The sequence below is a fragment of the Carettochelys insculpta genome, chromosome 20 (assembly GCF_033958435.1).
Source record: "Carettochelys insculpta isolate YL-2023 chromosome 20, ASM3395843v1, whole genome shotgun sequence".
NCBI classification, from domain to species: Eukaryota; Metazoa; Chordata; order Testudines; family Carettochelyidae; genus Carettochelys; species Carettochelys insculpta.
In genome coordinates, this window is record NC_134156.1 from 4,566,883 (window position 1) to 4,591,648 (window position 24,766).

Genomic DNA, 24,766 nt, shown 5'->3' on the forward strand with positions numbered 1-24,766 from the left:
AAACCAAGGGCTACATCCACACTACAGCAAAGATCTCTTCTGAAAAAACTTCTTTCAAAAGAGCATGTCCACACACAAAAAAGTGGATTAAAAAAATCAGTCCACTCTCTTGATAGATAGTGTCAGCACTGCCCCTGCTCTTTCTAAAGAATAGGCCAGGGATCTGAAAGTCTGGCGCCATGAGGATTGCTCTTTGGGGAAAAAAGAGCCTCTGGGTGTCTATACATGTTTTTTTCGCCAAAAGAATCTTTCAGAAAAAAAGTGCTCTTCTTCATCTGGGAGAGGAAGAGGGCCACCAGAAAAAGTGCTGCATTCTTTCGATTTCAGATCGAGAGAGTGCAATTTGTGTGTAGACACTCCATGGGTTCTGTAGGAAAAGGCCTGTTTTTTTAGAAAGAACTTGCTAATGTAGTTGCAGCCCAGGAGTCTCTCATTCGGTAGCTGACTACACTTGCAGGACTGTGACAAGGGAGGAAAGCAGTCTCAAGTCACAACAAACTAAAGCATTTAGGTGGCATTTTCAGAAGTGCACAGCATTAGCTTCCCTCTTCCCTTTGGAATAAATGCGATATTTGCCATACACATCAATGGGAACAGAGTTATAACTCTACAGTGGGTTCTCTTTGTATGTGCATATACTGATTTAACTCATCATTTCACATGTAAATCATAGCCCTCTACCTTTCTGAGTTACTATTAATTATGCAGTCTATAGATATTATGTTGCAGCCAGTAAGCGCAGAAACAGATCAAGAATTCTCTAGATTCTAGTGTTTCCCTTTGCAAAACTGTTTCCATGCTGGAAAGCTGCTCTTCTCACTGGGAGTTAAATCTGAACACCTGTTTTCATATGTCAGCTGTTGGAGAGGTTGTGATTTGGCTATCTAAGTAAACAGAGCACGTGAAATGATGTTAACTTTCTTATTGTGGGTGAGAACAAATCAGAACAATTATTCCCAATTTGGGGACACTTTATACCTCCAGATTAGTGGAACTGATGTTGGCACCCGCATGGCCCCACAATATGCTAATATATTTATGGCTGACCTGGAACAATGATTCCTCAACTCTGATCCCCATTATCCCTCCTCTACTTACAATACAATGATGACGTCTTTATAATTTGGACCCATGGTATAGACACTGTAGAAGAATTCCACAGACTTTAACAATCTGCACCCCACCATCAACTTATGCCTTGACTAATCTACGCGAGAGATACGTTTCCTGGACACTACAGTACAAATCAAGGACGGCCTGATCAGTACCACAGTCTGTCGGAAACCCACTGATCTCTATCCTTACTTAGACGCTTCTACATTCCATCCCGCACACACAACTAGATCCATTGTTTACAGTCAAGCCCTTAGGTACAATCGCATTTGCTCTGATCCTGTTGACAGAGACCGAAAACTACAAGATCTTTACCAAATATTCATAAACCTGAATTACCCACCAGGAGAAATAAAAAAACAAATTAACAGGCCCAGACGAATACCCAGAGACCAGGTACCCCAAGATAGGCCCAAAAAAACCAGGAACAGAACACCACTGGTCATTACCTACAGCCCCCAACTCAAACCACTGCAAAGCATTATTAAAGACCTACAACCTGTCCTTAATCAGGATGCCACACTCCAGAAGGCCCTAAGTGACAGGCCTGTTCTCTCCTACAGACAACCTCCCAACCTTACGAGGATTCTCACCCACAACCACAGTTCATACCGCAGGAACACCAGTCCTGGAACTTCTCCTTGCAACAAAGCCTGTTGCCAGCTTTGTCCACATATCTATTCTGGAAATACCATCAATGGACTTAACCAGGTTATTCACAGAATCACGGGCACATTCTCATGTTCCTCAACTAACATCATCTATGCCATCATGTGCCAGCAATGCCCAGATGCTTTGTACATTGGATAGAATTCAAACTCTCTTAGACAAAGAATTAGTGGACACAAAACAGATGTAAAAACACTCTTGATCCACAAACTGGTTAGACAGCATTTTAATGGAGTGGGCCATTCTGTTAATGACCTGAAGGTTTGCGTCTTGCTGAAGAGGAATTTTTACACTGCTTTGGAAAGAGAGGCTGCTGAACTCTCTTTTATATTCAAATTCGACATGTTAGCATGTGGTTTGAACCAGGATGGGAATTTTCTAGGTCATTATAGGGACTCTTACTTGTCTTAATCTAATTCTTGACACACACACACACACACACACCCGCCGCCCCTCTATTCTCTGATTTGCTCACCTTGATAATATGTTTCTGATTTGTCAAACTTGATTACTATTTTTGGTTCTCTGTGCCTTAAATATTGAGTCTGTTCTGGTATGGCTATGATCTGAAGAAGTAGGTCTGTCCCATGAAAGCTCATCACCTAATAAATTATTCTGTTAGTCTTTAAAGTGCTACTGGAGTGCTTTTTTGTTTTGATAGTATATAGACTAGCCCGGCTTTCTCTGTTACTTTATGAGTTTACTATGTGAAAATGTTTTTCTTTTGGGAAACTTGTGTGTGTGAGATGCCACCTAATTTATTTGAAGTGTGTTACACCTTGCATATAAGTTGATTCCAATATGTAGAAGTGTTATTAAAAAGACATCATGGGCGTCTCAAATGTCACACAAAGTTACATTGAGAATGAAGGGTTCTAGCTCTACATACATTTTCATTGTGTCAGCAGGTGACTGGGGCATTTCAAAACTTGATTGCCTGTAGGCCAACAACATATTTTGCTATTCTAGTTATGGACCTGCATGTAGTTCTGCCTAAATATATCCTAGTAATAAACATATCCAACTAATACTAATACTCCTTCAGATGAAGCATTATACTATAGAGCAGGGGTCAGCAACCCCTAGCACAGCCCCACCCCTCCTTCCCCCATACAGCTAGGAGCTTGCTCAAAGCCATGCCACCTGTGGATTAACAAAAGACCAGCTAATGCTAACAACTGCTAGCTAAACAGTAAAGTTCTGCATCTTTTTTTATTTATTGATGAAGCTGTTGCAAATCTGATTGTTAGTGACTGTAAGAAGTATCACCAGCACTCAGACTGTATATAAAAAAGGTCAGATTTCCACACTCTGCCTGAAAAGGTTGCTGACCCCTGCCATAGGGCTTTGCTCTGTCTCTTTTGGGCATTCAATTAAAAGTTAAACGGCCCATAGTGCTTTTGTAAAAGACACATGACCTGGATACTAGCTAACATTTTCTTAATTCTAATGTCTTGTGTGACCTATTTGTAAGTGTTTCAGTGCTGCATAATTGCATTAAAGTATCCTAACTTACTGCTTGGAAAATATTTGTGGGACACAAGACATACGTAACCCCAAAATCTTTTCTGGCCTGTCTAGCCAGGAGATTCCTCCTCTTGCTTCAAACTTCTACTGAACAAAGAAGAATCATGTTTGCACAATCATGTTTTTAACATGAACACACTTCACCATGGGATTAGAATGGGAATACCTCAATCTTTTTGTCCCAGAGTTCCAGGGCAGATTAACGTAGAATATTTTCTCCTCTAACTGAACTATCTGTTTAGCCTACCCCGTCTCCACCCCACCCCAGATGTACAACCCTGTCCTTAACTTTTCTTTTTAAGTATATCAAGACTAGACATTTAAGTTAAGACTTGTAACTTTGTAAAATTTGAAATTTATCTAAAAGTGCAAACAAAGGGAAATTATTTTTTAAGGAGCCCCAGGTATAACTGTGTTGTGTGAGCAGTTAACATTTCTGAATAAAACTGCAGCTCAGAATACAGTAGCTGACTCTCAGCTTGAATCTGTTCTTATGATAAAGGATCAGGGAAGGAAAGCACTGAGGTTGTGTTGATATACATCCTGGTGCATAGGAGAGAAATACTGGTGCACGGGAGTACATCAAATGTCTAAAGGAGCTTTATAGCCTTTGAGGGGCTAACTAGTACCTTTCTCCATTTCTCTGGGCCAGAAGGGAGCCATCAGAATTCCCCCAAGAAACCAAGCAGTTATGATAAACCCTGGAAGTTGAAAGGTTAAGGAGACATTTGTGGGGTTTTGGAACATGAATTAGAATATTGTCAGCCTATCAAATGACCTGTCAAGGTGCTCTGGGGAAATATCAGGACAAAACACAGGCCCTAGTATTCTTGGCATGGTACAGTTAAAGTTGAACAGAGATCAGTATTTGAGCAATATACAGGAAGAAAAGAAAATGCTGGGGCTGATGATAAATTATACATACACAGTATGTGAAATCCCATCTCCTCCTCCACTTTGAAAGACATTTCTTGGTAGTGTATTATTAAGCGCCCTTTTGAATTCACCCTACCCTGACCTTTTGGCTTTCACCTTTTCCTTGTTTAATTTAATTGCTATTTGCCAGTAGAGCAAAACATTTCTTTTTTAGGAGAAAGAAAAAGTGCAGTCTGCAGTAATCCTTTAACTTTATTTCCCAAAGACTGACGCCAATATAACATTGTCACAGATTTCCTGTTTTATAATCAGGGCAAAATGATTTAAAAGTCTTATCAGGGTATGGGCAAAGGGACAGTCATAGATCTAAAAAAGGAAGAAGCAGCTTGCAAGTGTTTTAGATAATTCTGAAAAGAAGCCAGTTCAAATATTACTCAGTGCAGTAATTTAATGGGGTGGCTTCTAGTAGGTCCTCCAGCTTATTTTTTTGTGACTGTCCTTATGGAGGCTAAACTAATGGTGATTAAAAAACAGGTTTGTGAAGTAAAATTAACAAGGCTTCTTTAAGACAGAAAAGGGAATGTAAGATTTGCAGAGATAAAGAATCAAGCTTGTAAATTCAAAGAGATTTCAGATTATGTTCTCTCAGTCAGTGCTCATAATTTAAAAAAAAATGCATACCCACGAATCTCACTTGAAACATCTGACCCTATGTCTACACTGCAAAGTTAAGGTGTGACTGCAGCATTAGTAAACATCACTGTGTTAGCTTTAGTGGAGACATAGTGACGTGGTCTTAAGCACAGTTTGGCAACCAGACCAGTACAATTCCAGTGTAATATTACTATTGCAGTGTTTTAGGATTATTTTTAAATGCATGGCCTATGGTAGAAAGTATGGAATGGCTTTAAAACTTTGGCATCAGAATCCTGCTAAAATACAGCAAACCGTAGATTTAACAGACCCTGGTACAACGGACCTCGGAAATAACAGATGCTGTCTGCCGGCCCCCCTGCTCACCCCTCCAAATAAATGCCGGAGACTCACTAAAGTTGCCGCCGGGGTTGAAGGAGCTGCTGGAGTGGCTGGGGCCATTGGGGGCCAGAGGAGCTAAGGGTGGGAGCTGCTAAGGGTGCAGGAGCTCTCGTCTCCAGCATCTTGTGCGTGGAGCATGTTGGTGCCCAGCTGCTGCTGCCTGCAGTGCACTGAGTAGCAGCCATGGTGTTGGAGGCGTCTGTCTACTGGCAGGGTGAGGGCGGCCATGCTCTACCTTTGCATGGGCAGCTTGGATCTGGAGGCTGGAGAAACTGCAGCTCTGAGAGCTGCAGGAGGTAGAGGGAGCCAGGCCAGCATTCGGCTCCTCTCTTGGGAGATGGAGATGTGCGGGGACAAATGGGGCAAGAGGCGGGAAGGGAAGGGAAGGGAAGGGGTGCAGAGGACAGGAGTAAGCGATGGGCTGGGATGGGATCATACAGTATAACCATTTGGATATAATGGACTTTTGGCATTAATGGACACCCCTTCCCCCATTAGTCCATTAAATGGAGGGTTTACTGTACTTCATTAATCAGATAAGTATGGAGACAAAAATCATTTCCTCTTCCACTCACTCTTTCTCTCAGCACTTTGAGTTAGCTCTGAGGACTGAGATAAATTTGGCTCACTCTGGTTCCAGCCTTTTCCATCATAATCTTATCGGTAAGGGAAAAAATGTTCCAAATCACAGCCTGATTTCTCTTGAGAGTTCTGATCAAAAGACTTGGCTAGCTCTCCTCCCCCACAATTCAGATTTCCCTCATACGTTAATAGTGTAGTTGCAATGATAGATTAGCCTTTCTTGTCCTTTTTTAAACAATGTATATGAAACCTAATTCAAAAACCCATACTCCACTTTCACCAGCATTTGCATTAGCACAATAGTTAACGGAGACATCTCCTCTGCCTCCCACATCAGCATTTTAATAGGCCTACGAGGTAGCAAATGGGCCAAAACTGATTACTAATGTGGATTCAGTAAAGAAACTGGTTACAAATAAGAAGTTCTCATTCTGGACATCATTTCAGACAGTCCTTCACAGACCAGAGGTGTCATAAGAGCATCAGAATGGACACATTGGGTTAGACCAAAGGTCCATCCAGCCCGTATCCTGTCTTCCAGGAGTGGTCAATGCCACGTGTCCCAGAGGAACTGACAGAAGAAGTAGTCATCAAGTGATCTCTACCCTTTCAACCATACCCAACTTCTGTCAGAGACTTAGGACACCGTCCTAATAGCCATAGCTGTGGGACATAGCCATTGTGACTAATAGACATCAATGAGCCTGTCCTCCATGAATTTATTTAGCTATTTTTGAACGCTGTTAAAGTCCTAGTCTGCACATTATCCTCTATCCAGGAGTTCCACAGGTTGACTGTGTATTGCATGAAGAAATATTTTGTTTTGTTTGTTTTAAATCTGCTACCTATTAATTTCATTTAGTGATCCCCCTAGTGCTTGTTTTATGGGAGCAAATAACTTTCCCTTATTTACTTAGTCATATTTTTATAGACCTTTATCACATCCCCCTTTAGTTTCCTCTTTCTAAGCTGAAAAGTCACAGTCTTTTTAATCTATCCTCATATGCAATCATTCCAAACCCCTTTTCTAAACTTTTTCAGTTCTAGGATATCTTTTTTGAGATGAGCTGACCACATCTGCACATAGTATTCAGATGTGGCATACCATGTATTTATATACAGGCAATGAACTATTCTCTTATTCTCTCTCCCTTTTTTAATGATTCCTAACATTCTGTTTGCTTTTTTGGCTGCTTCTGCGCACTGATTGAGTAATTTCAGAGAACTGTCCACAATGACTCCAGTCTCTTTTGAGTGCTAATAGCTAAATTAATCCCCATAATTTTATATGCATAGGTGGGACTATTTTTTCCAATGCTCTTTACTTTGCATTTATCAATATTAAAATTCATCTGCCATTTTGTTGCCTAGTCACCTAGTTTTATGATTCTGCTTTGGACTTAACGATCTTCAGCACTTTAGTATCATCTGCAAATTTTGACACCTCACTATTTATCCCTTTTGCCATATTCATTTATCAACATGTTGAAAAGGATGAGTCCATATGGCACAACACTAATTGCCCCTCTTCATTTGTAAAACTGACCACATATTCATATGAATGGGATCATCATATTCAGTAAATCATAAACTTTCCAGTGATCTCTTACATGAGCCATCTTGCATGAAGCATATCTCAGTTTTGGTATATTTATATCACAAACATATTTTCCCAAAATATATTGAATACCACATCACCATAGTAAATTTGGATAATCCGTTTTGGGCAACTGTACAGAAAAACAAATGAATATTCTGTGCAGTAACTGCTTTCAGATGAGCTATACATATAATGATTTCTGCTGCAAAAACTCTGGTTTTGTTTATTTTGGGTGGTTAAAATTCTGCAACAGCCTAGATTGTTATCCACAGAGGGTCTATTTTCTATTTCCTGATGAAAAATTGCCCCCCAAATGCCCTTCCTGCTTTTGACTACCAGGCTAGAGGTAAAATGAGTTAGGTAATATGTTTAGTGACCCGGCTTCTGTTGGTAAAAGAGACAAGCTGCACAAAAGTCGTCTTCAGGAGAAAGGTAAAGCAGCCTTTCAAAAATGACTTTACTACATGATTTTGTCATTTGGAAACACCTTTCTACCTACCTGATGGATTATTTAATACATAAAAAAGTGTTTTTATTTTCCTGGTATATTTTGTCTTTTGTGAAATTAAAAAAATACACAAGAGACAATCTGTAAAACATGTGAAGTTTCTTTTTTTATGATCTGTTCTGAGTGAAATTTGTCAAGTATGCTATTTAACTGAAAATCCTAGGGTAATACATTATATCTTTTTAACCATGACCCTTCAGATGCAGTTTTTGAGAGAAAGGAGAGAATTCTGCACTATTTTTAATAGAATCGGTGGCTTTTCTTTAGCGATCTGAAGTATTGAGCAATTTTGGGGGAAAAGTTTGGAGATAACTCTGAGTAGCAGTAGGAGAATTATAACGAAATAAAACCCTGCTAGCAGTAGAGAAGGCCCTGGTGTGTGTTAGTCTAGGTGGAATATTAGTAATAGAATATGAGAGTATATAAATTAGTTTTTCTTATAATCTGGATTATTGATACGTATTTCACTGATTTGTGATACTGTGCTATTGGGCTATGTTTGTGATGTGTGAAAATAAGATACATTTTTAGCTACATGATTGTGTGTCTTGGTATGTAGTTCTTATAGCTAGAGACATCAGTTTTCAAAAAGCATTAAAATGTAACCCTAGAGTGGTCACAATTTCTTCTACTTTGAAGGGCAGTACCAGTGTGAGATGGATTCGTGGTAATTGAAATGGGAAATATTGCTGGAACTGATTATATCTCAAAATGGAAGAAACTGCCGTAGCACAATCATCACCAGAGCCTTAAGTAGTCCTATCCTGACAGGACCCATGGCATAGTCAAATATTTCTATTCCCTGCAAAATGTGTGCATTTCCTTTGGTAATCCTACTGCTTCATTAGCTGAGAGGTGAGCAATGCAAGGCATCTACTCATCTCTGGGAACTGGGCACGTTGCTCTGAAATACCCCTTTCAGTAGGAGAAATTAGAAACAGTCTCAAAGAATCAAATCCCAGTTTTAGAGGAATAATTTTGTTCAGAAATAATTGTTTGTAGTTAGTGTGTTCTGAAATTTATTTATTTATATAAAATATTTTTACCCTACCCCTCTATTTAAAATATTTGATGTGGCCTACAAAGTTTTAAAACAATATAAATATATATATATAAAAATTAAAAATACAAAACCCCAAAGGGATATAAAACCTACTAAAACATCTCAAGAGGAGGGACACACACATGCATACAAACTCAAACACCAATAGAAGACTGAGTAAAAAGGGTGGCTTTAGTCTGACATTGAAACAGTGCTAATGTTGGTGCCATGCTAGTATCCCGGGGAAGAGAATTCCATAGCCTGGGAGCAAAAGCTGAGAAGGCCCTGTTCCATGTAGATGTTAGTCTGATCCCCCAAAGTGGGGGGACACGGAGCAGAGCCTCCCCAGCTGATGACAGTCCCTGGCAGGTTCATATGGCAGAAGACAGTCCTTCAGATACCCCGGACCCAACCCATTTGGGGCATTATAGGTCATAACCAAGACTTGCTACTACTTCCTTGGAAAATCATTCATTTCCTCTTCATAACCAAAAATTCAACTTCAGCTTATTTGACTTCATCCAGTTCATCGCTACCTCCAGACATGGGTTTAGATCAGTTGCCTCCAGACCTGTTTCTGATCTCACAGGCAAACAGAGTTGAGTGTGAGCTGCATATTGGTGGCACTGTCTTCCAAAATGCCTTATCACCTTTTCCAGTGGCTTCATGTAGATTTTAAACAGCATAGGGGTCAAGATGGAACCTTGTGGGACCCTGCAGCACAATTGCCACAGGGTCTAATAACAGCCCCCCTAGCTCCACCTTCTGAAAATGTCCCAACAGGTAAGACTGGAACCACAGCAAAACAGTGCCTCTGATACCGAACTCTGCCAGGTCTTCCAGAAGGATACCATGGTCAATGATATCAAAAGCTGCTGAGGGGTCCAGGAGAATCAACAGGGATGCACTCCCCCATCTATCTCTCGGAGTAGGCCATCCACCAAGGTGCTTTCAGTTTCAAAACCTGGCCTAAAGCCAAACTGAAATGGATCTAAATAGTCTGTTTCAGGCAAGAATGCCTGGAGTTGCAATGTCACTGCCCGCTTGAGTACCTTGCCCAAGAATGGAATATTAGCAACTGGGCAATAGGTATTCAAATCATGTGGGTCCAGAATACATTGGTAAATGTTTCAGCCTTAGCAATTTTAAGCATGAAAATGAGACTCCACATGAAAATAAGTGCTTGTAAGTGGTGTAATGATATTTCCAAACCAAAAATTGACAGTGCAGTAGATTGATATTTAATAAAATCATGCTCTCAGCCTGGCTCAATTTAATGTGTGACTTGGCAAACAAAGAATTTTAGTCTAAGTGGTATTTCTTTTTCTTTCTGATGGGAACAGCTGTTTTCTCCTTCTGCACCCTCACCCAGATTCCTTTAGTGACCTCTGAAGCATTAGATATCCATGTAATTTGCAAACTGTACAAAGCTCTCTAAAAGCTTGAGCACTGGTATGAGAAAACTGGGCAAGTGTCTCATAATATAAACATACCCATTAGAGATGGACTATTGTCACCCAGCAATTGGATTTGAATATGCGCTTCCCAGAGTTCAGGGATCAGATTCAGTATTTCAACTCAACCAATTTATAGAGAGAGACCTGAATGGAGTTGCCAACGTTGTACTTGCACAAAACTGAGTAACCTTGCCTTGGCCCACCCCATTTCTGAGGCCTTGCCCACTGTTCATTCCATCCCCCCTTCCCTCTGTCTCTCACTTTTCTCACCCTCATTCATCAGGCTGGAGCAGTGAGGTAACGTAGAGGGGATGTGAGGGCTCCGACTAGGGGTGGTGCAGGCTCTGGTGTGTGGCTGGGGATGAGGAATTAGAGTTGCAGGCAGAGGCTCCAGACGAGGGCTGAGTCTTAGTCCCCCAGCCTCCACAAAGAACCCTTTTTTTTAACTAATTGCACCATTGTCTCTTCTGTGCTACAATAGACACTGTGGTTCCATTTCTAATTATAACTTTATAACTCTTTCCCCATGTGCTACCAATAGTGTGAAATGGAGTGAGGGGCAAGGTCCTAGGTTGTAGAAATTATTTATTTTAATTGTATTTTCTGAATGAGTTTAGGAGCAGAGAAGCTATGGCAACAGGAAAAATATTTTTCATTTTATTTGTTAACATATTTAGTATTTGTTCTGTACAATTAATAACTGCAATAAATACATAGCACTATTTCTACCTACCTGCTGTCATCTGAGATAGTGTAGAACGGTGGTTCCCAGACTTTTTGATATGATGCCCCACTTTTGGTTTTCACTAAACCTTCATGACCCCCATTTTTGAGTGAATTAAATTTAACCATTTACACTTGTGTTTATATTATTCATGATGAACTAACTTGTAATTATTGTACCCATGTATGTAATGCATAGAGGGAAGATTGAAAAATACACATAAAACATTAAATATTTTATTTTATTTTATTGAAAATTTCCTAATGAACAAAAATGTCAATGTATATATTTTAATCAACATTTATAAAGTAGCATATCGCAAGAGAAGAAGGTGGGGATGGCTAGGCCACACTCTCAGAAACCATCATCCAGCATAGTCCGTCATGCTCTCACATGGAACCTGCAAGGAAAACGCAAAACAGGAAGACCTCACACGATGTGGAGAAGATCTACTGAGATTGAAGGACAACACCTGGGGTCCTCCTGGGGTCAGCTAGAAGTTTTGTCCTGAGACAGAGTGAAGTGGAGGAGACTTGTAGATGACATATGTTCCACCCCAAGTATAAGAGTTTAAATTAACTCATATCACAAAACCACTTCAAAATCATATTCAGACCACTTCAAAATTAACTAAAACTTGGCTAAAATGCAGTAATGAGTGAGACCACAACATGCCAGTAGTTAATGGTTGACTGAAAGACTTTTCTCCAGTTGTTTACTTTTGAAGCTAAAACGGAAATTTAAGCAAATAGAAGCAATTTGGATTTAATTTAACGAGATGGATGATACTGTTTTTTCTCCCTCAAAAGCTCAAAAATTCTAGGTTTGAAGGATGAAAGAGCACAGTGCAAGTGACTTTCCACTTCCATCCGATGGTGCTGTTTTGTTCTTAATACGAGAGTTGAAAAGCCAACTTTGTAAAGACAAATGGAAGAAAAGGGAATGATGAAATGCAGCGCTTCTTGTCCAACATTGTGGTAAATAGGGAGGTATTTTGCCCAAAACTCTTCCAGACTCGTGGTTTTCAGAACTATCCTTTGTACTTCAATCATACTCCAATTTGATGTCCTGTTCTTGCAGAAGGTTCCGGCAATGAGCCCACATCAGTGTTGAACAGATTTCACACCAGTTTCCAAACAGGATTATCCAAGGTGGCATCTGGGAAATAGTGCATGAACTCCTCAGCAAGGCAATCCAGATGAGACATAATTTTGTTCTTTTGATCCAGGTAATGCTGATCAAGATCTTCCTTTTCAGATAGGAATTTATTGAGATGAGGGAATGACAGAAAGTTTCCAGCTTGAAGTTGGCACTTCCAAAGCTGAATTTTCTCCATGAAAGCTCTGATTGCATTGTAATGAGGAATGTTGTTTGTTTCTTCCTTGTAGCTTGAAATTGAGGTTGTTGACAGCCTCAAAAATGTCCGCAATGTACCCCAGTGAAAGCTGAAATGTTTCATTTGTGAAAGCACCATACAATTCTTTTTTCTGACGTTGGAGAAAAATTTCCACTGAATGCTTGAGTTCGTAGAGTCAGCTCAACATATTTCTTTTTGAAAGCCAGCACACTTCTGTGTGAAACAAGAGAGCTTTATGATCAGATCCCAAATCTGCACAAAGATCTGAAAAAAGTGTTGTATTTAAAGCACACCTCCTCACAAAATTAACAACTTTGATCGCCAAATTCAGCAAATTACACAGGTCATCTGGAAGGGTTTTAGCAGCCCAGACTTGTCTATGGATGACACAGTGATTCCCAGTTATGGCTGGATTCTTTTCTTTGACCAATGTCTTGAATTTGGAGCGAGAGCCAAGCATTGCTGGTGCACCATCAGTGTAAACACCAATTAGCTTTTCCCAGGAAAGACCACTTATTTGAAAAAACTCAGAAGCTGTCAAAATGTTAGAAGCCTATGATGTGCTCTCCACTGATTGTGAGAAAAGCATTTTTTTTCTTTCACAGTTCCATCACCCATAAATCGAGAATAGACAAGCAACTGACAGCATTGAGCCTCATCAGTGGTATTGTTGCACTGAACTGCAAAAAAATTGGATGCTTTTATTTTTTGCAAAACTAGTCTTTTATGTCCTTTGCAAATTCATGGATGTGGCACTTCACTGTGTTATGAGAGTGAATTTTTTTATAACTTTTTCTGGTTTTTGGCACCAAGTGCAATATTTACAGCACTCAACAATCACGGTTTCACAAGTATCTCTCCAATTGTGAGACATTTAATTGCTTTGGCAGAGTAGTGACAGCTTGTAAGATGCTTCCACTAGTTTGGCAGTCTCCTGATGAAAAGCTCAGGTAGCCTTCACCTTCATGCAGTTCAAGCATTGAAGTTTGGCAACGAAAACTCTGTTGGCCTGTCTTCCACTGCCTTCTGGTTTGTTTTCAAATGTTGCTCCAGACAGCCAGGTCTCATGGCATCATTGCTGAGAACTGCATGGCATATGATATACTGGGAGAGGTTAGTCCCATTTTTTATGACAGTGAAGCCAAACTTGATATACTATTCATCATACTTCATTTTCTTTGTCACAAAAATGAAAAAAAAAATCCTTGGGCCTTCAATATATCAGAAAAATTTCAGCCTGTCAACTCACGGAAGTTGAATAAAATACTGTTACAATTGCTTTAAAAATTCAGTAATTAACAAGACCAGTATATGTATGGAAAGAATTAACAGTAAGTTTTGGTTACACAAACTTAGCTGCCAAATCTAATTAATATCCACGTTTAATTAAAACAGTTATAAATGATTTGAAAATCATTACACACATGAAGACAGACATGGTGAACTGTTATAGGCCTATAATTGCTATTTAAAAATTAAAGTGAATAGAATTTACCTTCTGCTGGAAAAAATAGCAAATAATTCAGCCACTGTCCTGACTGTCAGCAAACTGAGGAGAACCTGTGGCTTGAAGAAGAAATTAATGATTTTCCAAGAAACCTGTAGCAAGTAGGAGAAAGTTGGCATTTATAGAAATATTTATGGTGTAAATAAGTTAGCTTCACACAATTCGGACGTCCCCTTGTTAAAAATAATTCTCTTTCTTCCTTTCAGGACACTCCTGGATGCTGCAGGGTGCTCTTTGGTGATGAATAATTCTGACAAATATTGAAATCTAACCTCTCTAATATTTTACTGAAAATATGATTAAATGCAGCAAAAAAGTGAATATTTCAGCTGAATTTGACATTAAAATTTGATTTTTTTTCTCATGGCTTCAGGACAAGTGTGATCAATATAAGAAAACCTATATTTTACCATTCTTGTCCCCCATGGACAGCTGTGGCGTCCAGTGCTTCAGTTAGTTTCAAGTAGAGTTGACTCGTTACCAACTAGCATTATTTTATGTTTGGGTAAATGTCTTTAAAGACACATGAGACAACTTTCAGGTCTAACAAAAAGAGATTCAGGAGATGAATTTTAAAACTTATTTATTTGGCCAAACGATAGCTCTTGTAATATTTTAACTACGAATGCCGATGACTTTTGTATTGAATGGGCTCTCTCTCCACAGGGTGTTCCAGAAGACTTGCTGTTTTTTTATGAACATATTCGAAAGGGTGGTGGAGTCTTTCGAGTTGACCAGTGCCTCCTCCAGTATCGCTACCACCCACAGGCAGCTACTCATTCTGTTCTAGAGTAAGTTAAATTTTTATCAGAGATAAAACTTGCTCACCTCTTGGGTTATTCACAATGAAAGTGAGGTAGTTAATCGCTTTCTCAAGTGTAGCTAGTTAAGACACTTGTTTGTTCTAGCACTTTTACAAGGGGACTTAGTAACTGTGTAACATGACAACTATGCCTCAGTGTCTTAATGATATGTAGAGTATAATGTAGCATACAGGTAGTGGCACTTTTTGATAGTGGAAGGCTGCTTGCCTTTCCTTTTGTCACTGTAATACCAGGTGGAGAGAAGCAGTGGAATCTTGGTGTTTGAACTCTTAGCACTTCTTGAGATCTAAGGTGGTCCTCATTTTTTGAGCAACTTTGACGAAATCATTTAAGCACTCTGTACCTCAGTCTATCAATTTGTAGAAGGGGAACAATTATACCTAACCATACAAAGTGATACTTAATTATTTAGTCTTTGTAACATGTTTTTGAGATCCTCAATCGAAAAAATAATGCTTTGCAATTACTAAGTAATATTAGACTTTTAGGACTGGTCTATAATTAGCTCGAAATAAAGTTGGTACCTGAGCCCTGAAATAGGAAGTGAGTATGAAGTAAATGAAAATTTAATTTAATAAAGAAATATCATACTTAGTAAGGGGGTTTCTCAGATATGTAAGAGGTTGTTTTAAAAGAAGTAAAAAAATGAGCTAGTAGTGAACTTCTCATGTGATAATTTCACTGTTTAATGGTTTGTTTTCTTTCCCTCCCTCAAACTAAGTAATTATTTCAAGACCTTTCTTGTCAGTCACTGAATTTACAGTACTGTTGTATCCTGAAAAGAAATTCTGTGACATGCTGTTGGTGATTCCCTTTATCATCTTACACATCAGAAGATGATCTTTCTAATTGTCAGTCCTGTATGCTCAGCCTGGGATCTGAGAAGAGTTGGGCTGTTTCCTTCTTATACATCATGATTAGTAATAATTTATGCCTACTAATAAAAGCTTATTTCTTCATTGAGACCTTTTCCTTCATTGCAACATTATTCAGTTAATCAATTTGTTAGTGATGCATGAAACAGAATACTCTTTTCATTGACTTGAGGTATGTCAATGCTAGAAATAAAAAGTATGTTCCTCACTTGGGTTAGCCAACCCACATCAGCTAACTTGGTTAAAATGGAGCAATTCAGCTTTTCACTTGGGTTTCCTTGAACTCAGGCCCAGGCTCTCCTGTAAGCTCTAGGTGAAAGTTGACCTGCTAACCAAAAGCTGAGTTGCATGTCTTTACTATGATTTTAACCTAAATTAGCTAACGCAGGTAGCTAACCCTTGAATTTTTTGCTTCTGTCAGTCTAAAAATACCTGAATCTTAGATGTATGTTCTCTGTGGGGCTAATTACTAAAACTGAAAGCATGGTTTTGTCTCCATACATTGGTTAGTTCTTAAAGAGTTGCTGAGGGTGCATTGTAGGCTGCAACCACATGTTTTTAATATACATAATAAACTCTCATGCAATTGCTTAAAGCAGTAGAAAAAAAGTTAATTTTGCAAATAAACATAAGGTGAATGACTTTCCTTTTACTATTATTTGAATGTTGAGTGCTTTTTTTCTGTGCATATGAATGACCAATTTGGCAGCTACTTACAGATTTCTCAGCCATTTACTGCAGGATGCTAAAAGTTTTTGGAAAATTGTTTCTTGTTTCTGTGGGAAAGCATCTTTTTTTGGAAATGACCATGTTTTGAATGTATTGCAAACTATTGCTTATTCAGATGTGCATAGTTGTGTGGCATAAGCATCCTGGATTATAACATTTAGGGAAATGTGGAATGTCTATAAACTGTTTCAGATGTGCAGTTTTAGGCATCCAAATTGGCACCTTTCTGTCTCATTTTAAGCAATCTGTCTTGCCATTTTTCCTGTTGGCTTCTCCACCCCATTATTATTGTTCTTGCTGTTACTATTACTTTATATGATTTTTTTAACATGAACTTGACTAATATCTCTTTTCTTGGATTCTTATACTATACTATGCTCTGCCAAAGTTGTAAATTACTTTGAGAACTGTTTGATGCCAATGATCTCGATGTCTGTTGTTAGGAAACAATGGAAAACAGAAGTTCATTGACACCTGCGCAAGAATCTAACTGTATTAGTAACGTAAGGTCTTCATAAGCTGCTTCTTAGTTTCCTTTACCTGTCTAGAAACCCATCTCCCCACAGCAGCAGATCTGTGAGGTGTGCTATGCCTCTGTCCATTATACTGGTTTTCTTGGAGTGTACCCTCTTAGTGATAGCCCTGGGCCTCCGGTTTGCTGAAGGGGATCCTCTGAGCAACAATGCAAACACACCGGGTCTGTAGCTCTTTGTGACTGTGGCTACTTCAGCAGTTCCAGATGAGCTTACGCTCCTGTTGAGATTTACCCTCCTAGAAGCTCTGCAAGCAGCAGATGTTTTGAAAGACAGCATCCAGCCTGTTCAAAACAAGACTGTTTGGGAGTCATCAGGAACACAGAGACAGTTTCAGGGTCGCTCCTCTGAGGAGACTGCTTGCACTTACAGGCTCCCTGTCTACTGTGGAGCTGGCATTAGAGGCTGGGTTGCTGCCCAGAGCCACACCATGTCTCTGGGCACTGACCCTTTTTCCCCTTCCTTTCTGATCCAGGGTTTTAAGGCTGCACTGCTCCCTGCCTTACTCTGTGACAGGGAGATTGTCTTCCTGAGGATAGCAAGAAGTATCAGTGCATTGCTTTCTCTTAGGGCTGTGAACAGCAGTTACTAGTTACCACACAGCAACTTCTAGATAAGATAAAAGCATTACAGGCAAAACAATAAAAGCAATAAGCAGATTTAAATGCACACTAAATGTACCAGGAGACATGCCTTAGTCTGCTAGGGCCTGAGCAGGCCATAGCCATCCCAACCCTTCCACAAGGGTTGGGATCTGTCTTTGGGAAGGACCGCAGAAGGTCCTCTGTTTGCAACATCAGAGAAAAGGTCCTGAGTCAGTTTAAACGCGCTCTCCTTATATCAGGTGGCTTATTTGTCTGTTGGTCTCTGAATATCTCATTTTGAACCAGCATATTTAAGTCTCTGTGGGGCATAGGTACCTCTCTGGAAGTGTTGAGAATTTAAGTGATTCACTTTAGTAAACCCAACAACCAACAGTTTTTTGGTCCTTGGAGGAGTTGTGACAGCCATTCCCCTCATCCAGCCAGAGATGTTTAGAGTGCCAGGCCCATTGAGACATATAAACCATTTGCGTACATCTACACTAGAGAGTTTTGTGGACAAAACCAGGGTTTCATCAACAAAACTCGCGGAGTGTCCATACACAAAATGTGTTTTGTTGACAGTGTGTCAGCAAAACTTGGCACTTTCATCAACAGCTTTCTGCCTCTCGTCCATGAAGAAGAATGCCTTTCTCGACAGAATCTGTCAACAGGCAAGGCATGTGGACGCTCCGGGGGCCCTCTGTTGACAGACAGGGTTTCTGGGTCAGTGGGCAGCTGTGTCAATCCATGTGCAGCCACTGGCGATTGAGAGGAACTGGTGTGGACTGCATCGCGCACGTGACCAAAAGGACCAGCACGCTTTTGCGCATGCACGATCCCACAAGAGACAGCTTGAAAATCTCCAATCTGCAGTGCCGGGGTGAACGCAACAGCTACTGTGGAGCACTCATGGGGACACATCTCGAAGAACCAGCGTTACTACACAAGTGAGTAACTTCTTCATGATGACAAGCTCGTGTTCCACACATTTCGTAACGAGGAGCACTCCATTGGAGTTGTTGTTGCTGATACCTTCTTTCCCAATGGTAGTCTGCCAGAGTTCTGCGTCTCTTCTGACCATGGCACTGAAATCCCCCAAGAGAATAATCTTGTCTTCTTTGGGAATGTCTTTCAAGACTGTGTCCAGTTGTGTGTAGAACTTCTGCTTCACATCCTTTTCGGTGTCAAGATTTGGTGCATGAGCACTCACAGCAGTTGCCTGTTTGTTTTTTGGCAAGCTTCAAGTGGAGAGTCATGCAACGCTCATTGATGCCAACAGCAATTTCAGATAGGATCTTTGTCAGTTTGTTCTTGATGGCAATTTCTACTCTATGAATTCGTTTGTCTTCCTGTGGGGTTCCTTTCCAGAAAAAAGGTTTACCCACCTCCTTCTTCTTTTAGCTGTCCCTATTCTGATCTACGCATTTCTGCCAGGGCAGCTAACTTGATGTTGAATAATTGCAGCTCGCAGGTGATAATTGCTGTGCATCTTTCAGGTTGCCATCTGTCTGGGTTGTTCATTAGGGTCTGAATAGTCCATGTTTCAAAGTTTAACATTCTCTTTCAACAACATAAAGCTGAACCCCCTGGGCATGGTTATCCAGTCAGGGAGGTTGAGGTGGATGGTGGTTGAGCACTATAGGGCTTAAGTTTAGGAGGGTAGTATGCAGAGGAAGATGCCTGTGCATGACTTCTTTTAATATGATAGGCTCTTGCACTGCAACCACTACATGATATCTGGAGATATCTCTAGATCTGAAGAAGTGGGTCTGCCCCACAAAAGCGCATTACCTAATAAATTGTTTTGTTAGTCTTTAAAGTGCTACATGACTGCTGGTTTATTTTGTTAGAATACAGACTAACTCGGCTACTTTCCTGTTACTAGCCACCTGAATGGTAAGAGCTAAGACCACTACATTTGTTATACAACTTCTTCTTATAACTTTAAGCAAGGGCAGGATTTGGTTGTGCCAAGACAATGGATGTTCCTGGAAATGTGATTGTTTTTCATCAAATGGAAAGGAACGGCTTTGATAACAGGGACAGTTACACTCCAGAAGAATCATGGAGGGCGGGGCGCGGTGATGCAGCAAGGATGGGAGGACAGCTATATTCCAGAATGACAACAGGGGGAAGCAAGCAACCATTTTCCCCAGTACTCTGACACCCCTAAAGGTCTGTAAAGCGGGCACTGGCCAAGCAGTGTGGCCCCCACCACCCTGAGAGAGCAGCCACTGGTCTGACAGTGGCCCCTTAAGCCCACCACCATCACCTCCCAACCCATTGTGTTGACTCCTCCATCCTCATTCCCTGCCCTGACTTCTGTACCCCTTGCCCTGAGCCCCCTCCAACACCCCTCACACCTTCAGCTCCCTGCTCTGAAGGACCCAAGCAATGCTGGATAAATCTTCTAGTTATAAATATAGTGATTATAAACATATATAAATGATTATAAATATTTTCATCATACTATCAACTAAAATATATGACTAACAGAGGCTATTTGTAGGAAAAAGCAGCACAAGTATCACAAAATTGTTCATTTTTTTCTGTGAAGTTTAATATGTAAAAATTATTAAAATCCCATAAACTGCATCCCTGGGATCCAAACTGTTTTAGCTCTCATTGACATATATTGTTTGGTAGTGTATGCTCTGTGCTACAAAACCAGGATTCTCCAATCTGATGGAGATCAGAGGTTGTTTATTAATATGAAGTATTCTAAGACAAGTTAAGGTAGTTCGTAAAATCGTGGATTTTTAGCATACCAAAGGGGAGGAAAGAGGAAAGTGAGCCATACTTTAAACTGCTAAATTCATTGTGGAGTAAAATGAGCTTAGTAAAAAAACATTAAAAAAAAGTTACAATTTACCTTCTCTGCAGCATTCCGCATGAATACTTTTATTTGTATGTAAAATGCTGCTATTCTTTTCCAGTCTGCACATTTTGGTTAAGAGAAATTTCACTAACAGCAAAATTTTTACTACCCTCTTGCAGTGGAAAAAAAATTTGTTTTATTTGTTTTTTCAGGATTTGGTCCAGAAAAATGAGACTAAAGCTAATGGTTTACAGTACTGTCCATGAATTTTCAGAATATACTGTCTGTGGAAAGTGGAATTAACAACATAGATCCTGATTCTGTACCCTTGAAAAGAAATAAGTATAAAGAAATAACAGTTCACAGAAGTCCTGTGGTTTCAGAGCCCATGGACTCTCAGTGCTGTCCAAGCAAGGGAAAAGAGAATATTCAGTATGAAAGATGCATGGCTGGGTAGTTTTAGTGGTTTTCAGCAGAAAGGGCCTCATTTAAGTGATGATCACAGGAATGGTTACCTCATTTCCTACAGTGCTATAGTCATCCTAAAATAAACATGCTAAGAATGTAACATATTTTACTAGAAATGAAACAAAACTGAGGTCAGTTACATTTTTGACTTTCACTTCCACTTCTTCATTGGGATTTTAAATACCACAGACCTCATTAATGCCTTGAAGTGTAGATGATGCTAACATTTGGAGGTCCGTGTCTGTGCTTAATAAGTCTTTCATGAAAAAGAGGCTGCAGTGCAAACTCTGTCTCAGTTAATGACCCGTGACCTGAAGATGAACTCAGACAGTAACAGAACCTTTTAATAGTACAAATGTAGTAACTCAGGGAGACATTAGAATCCAGCAATTAAATGAAGTTCATGTGAAGTTCACCAGAACAAATAAAATAGAACAAAAAAAACAGATCAGTTCAGCCATTAGTACTGTGATGAGATTCGACTGAGAAATGGGTATGATTCAGCACATGTTCTGCAAATTCTGCAAATTCTGGGGTTCTTGGATACTGAGGCTGAGACCATGTGTAGTTTAGATTGAAAGATTTTTTTTCTGTCAAAACTTTACATTTAAATAGGTATCTCTTCAATCCTCATTATTTACATTCTTGGATTCATCCCTGTTATAGGCCGCTCTGATTCTCTTCTGCATAAGAAGCCACAGAGGGAACACACACCTGAATAACTCTGTCTTCTAAAGATCAGTTCCACTGTCCTCGGCATAAAGAGGAGGACCAGTGGGTGTAGGAAAAAGCCTGGGATACAGGCCTACAATACTACAACAGCCAGACATCCATGGGTAGAATATCAGGCTAAATGTGTGACTTATGTGTGTGCATCTGGTATTATCGCTCTGTTGATTCACTTATGTAACCCAATCTGGGAGGGAGGGAAAGGGGAATGATCAAACAACATGGAAGAGAAATTAATACTGCTCAGAGAAGACTTAAATCATATGGCTTTTATTGTCACTCTATCTTGCCATTTTCAGACTAGAAATATGTTGCACAGAGCAGATGTTCCCTGATTCCTGCATTCACCCAGCCGGTCAGTGTGCCTTTTAACACAGAGCTCCATTGTTGCATTATTTGTTTGAATGGGATAGCAATCACTATTCAGGAGCAAAGGAATATACTGTATAGCTGCATTGCCACCGTGCATGAATGCCCCCACTTCTCTCCTGCAAAATTTTGGCTTCTGTACTTCTATCCATCCCTAATTGACTGATGGGTGCATAAGAGGCATAGCAAAAAAGATCTGGAAAAACTGTTTGAAGATGTAGCAATAATTTTCAATAGCTTTTTCAATACAAGAAAGTCACCAGAAAATGAAAGAAACAGAAGTGAATTTTAGTTCAAGAATTTGGCCCAAACTGGTAGGTTAAAATCCAGACCTGGACTTCTTTGTGTTCAGGGGTATTTGGATCCAGTCTTTCTGTTCAGGCCCATCTTTCACTAATTGAACAAAATGCAGCTCAGTTCCACTAGGAAAGCAGTAGCTATTGTGCTAGTACGGCTTAATCCTCTCTGTCACAGGAACTACTGTTTGGCAGTAGCTTAGCATAATCATCCCTTTAGTTGTTGCTGATGGCTATGAACATGTAATAATGCAAAGACTGAAAATAACTGTGTGAGAATCTTTTCTGAGACTGGGTTTGTATAGCTAAAATAATTGCTCTTAGTCTTGTTTAAGGCACTTCCTTTAATTGCTGTTTGCAAGTTGCTGCAGTTCACTTCTGCTGCACCTGTACTGGCTCTTGAAGTCTGGGAAAATGGCATTCCTTTATCCCCCAAGGCAGGAATCCCAACTACATTTTCTGGGAACAGCCCAGCATAAGGGGCAACCGAGGTGAACCGGAAACCCAAAGGGTATAACTGAAATTGTTTCTTTTGACACTCCTTAAGCTTAATTTTGCTGAAATAAATGAGTTGCATTAATTGTTCATAGCTGATTCACAGAGACTTTAAATATCCTATCGATTAAAAGCAGTGCTTTATGTAAAAAAAAAAAAAAGAGAGAGAGAGAAGCTGATATGCAGACCCCACCTGACAGGGTTCCCTAACTGGAGCTGCCAGCTGGGCTTTGTGCCCCAGCTGATTCCCAGCCGTGGGGCTGACATGGGCCCTCTACCACCTGGCTGGCGATCCTGGCTGGGGCTGCCCAGGTGCCACTACAGCGTACCCTCCTGTACCAGCACAAAAAAACCTGTCATTAATAGCCAATCATGCTTTTCTCCCCTTCAGTCCCACGTTCACATAGTATTGATTCATATGATGCAGTGTGAATCTCCACACACACACTGCAGACTCTCTGGCTTGTCTTAGTAATAGAGAGAAAGCCATGCTAGTCTATATCCTACCAAAACAAAAAAGCAGTCCAGTAGTACTTGAAAAATTACAAAATAATTTATTAGGTGATGAGTTTTCATGGGTCTGAAAGCTCATCACCTAATAAATTATTGTGTTAGTCTTTAAAGTGCTACTGGACTTCTTTTTTGTTTTGATGGCTTATCTTAAATATTGTACAAATAAGCATGTAAGATATGGTTATGCCATGCAAAAACTTACCTGTTGCCTTGTCTCTTGAGGATCAGTGGATCTGCCCTTGATAGTTGCTCATTGGTAATGAGTTTTCAACAGATGCCATAGAAGTGATCTCCCATAAATTATGATGCAGGCAAAGGGGATTATAGTTTTGTATTTATTTCCCTTATTTATACAATCTAAAACAGGGGTCAGAAACCTTTCTGAGGCAAAGTGCTGAAATTTGACCTTCTGACCTCTGTGTAAGGTCCGATTGCCGGTGATACTTTTTGAAGTCACTAATAGTCCTAATTACAGCAGCTTCATTAATAAACAAATTAAGATGCAGAGGTTTACTGTTTATTGCGGCAGGCGTGGGGCTTGGCCAGGGTGCCCTGGGCCCTCATGCCTGCTGCATACAGGCAGAATATGGGGTGGGCCAGCTCCTGTTGCTGTCTTAGCCCTGCACTCTGGCCCTGGCTCTGTGCCGCAGCTCTGAACTGGGGCTGCATCCCCAACCCCATGCTCCCCTTCCCGTGCTGCATGCAGAGGAGGGGCAGAGCTGGAGCCCCCACTCAGTGCTGCTCGAAATCAGCTTGCGTGCAGAGAGTGGCACGTGTGTCAGGGGTTGCTGACCTCTGGTCTAAAATATGCATTAGAGAAAACACCTTTGGGGGCATAAGACCTGACTCTGAGGCACCACTAATAAAACTTTCCCTCTGCCACTGACTCTAGTAATGGCACCAAGAAGCCCCGTTCCTGTGTTGCCTGTGTTACTCACTTGTTACCTGCCCAGGGTGCAAAATGCCCTACCGGACTCTCTCACATGCTCACACAAATGGTCCCTCACGCACAGGGTCCTGTTCAAAGTACAGTAGGACAGGGAGTCCCTCATACTGGTGGTGCCAGCCTCGCTCAGACAGCACTTGTCCAACAAGCTCCTGGCCCTTCTGGTGGACATTCTGATAGAGATGCCTCTGTTCCTGGCCCTGATCACCCAGAACTGTGGCTGCCTCCGGCACCCCATCCTGGAGTCTCTCCACCTCATGGTGTGCATGGTCCACAATTAATCCAACTCGAGTGTAAGTGCTCGGCTGCTGTATCTGAGGAACTCCTGGTTAGCCATAAAGCTTATACATGGGCAACAAATGTGTCAAAGGGCAAACTATTTTCACTCTGTTCTTCTGTATAGTGGTTCCTTCCATTGCAGGCCCCTATCCCTCTGATGCTTGACTACCTTTTACACCTGATGTTCCAGGACCTAGCTATTTTCTCTATTAGGGTCCCCCTTGCAGCAATCTCCACCTTCCATCCGTGAGAAGGAGGTAAATCAGTTTTCAGAAACGTTGTGATGGGTAGATTCTTACAGGGTCCAGATA

The 24,766-nt window shown here is 40.5% G+C and overlaps 1 protein-coding gene across 4 annotated transcripts in view; it reads left to right on the forward strand.

Moving 5' to 3' along the window:
- QTGAL (queuosine-tRNA galactosyltransferase) overlaps window positions 1–24,766 on the forward strand; it is a 216,170-nt gene that overhangs the window by 139,326 nt on the left and 52,078 nt on the right. For all 4 annotated transcript variants that reach the window (XR_012648282.1, XM_075014910.1, XM_075014911.1 and 1 more), the window contains one exon: window positions 14,664–14,788. Coding sequence is in view for 3 of the 4 variants with exons in the window: in XM_075014910.1 (XP_074871011.1) it covers window positions 14,664–14,788 (125 nt within the window). In the remaining variant the exon portion in view is untranslated. The remainder of the gene's footprint in view (window positions 1–14,663; window positions 14,789–24,766) is intronic.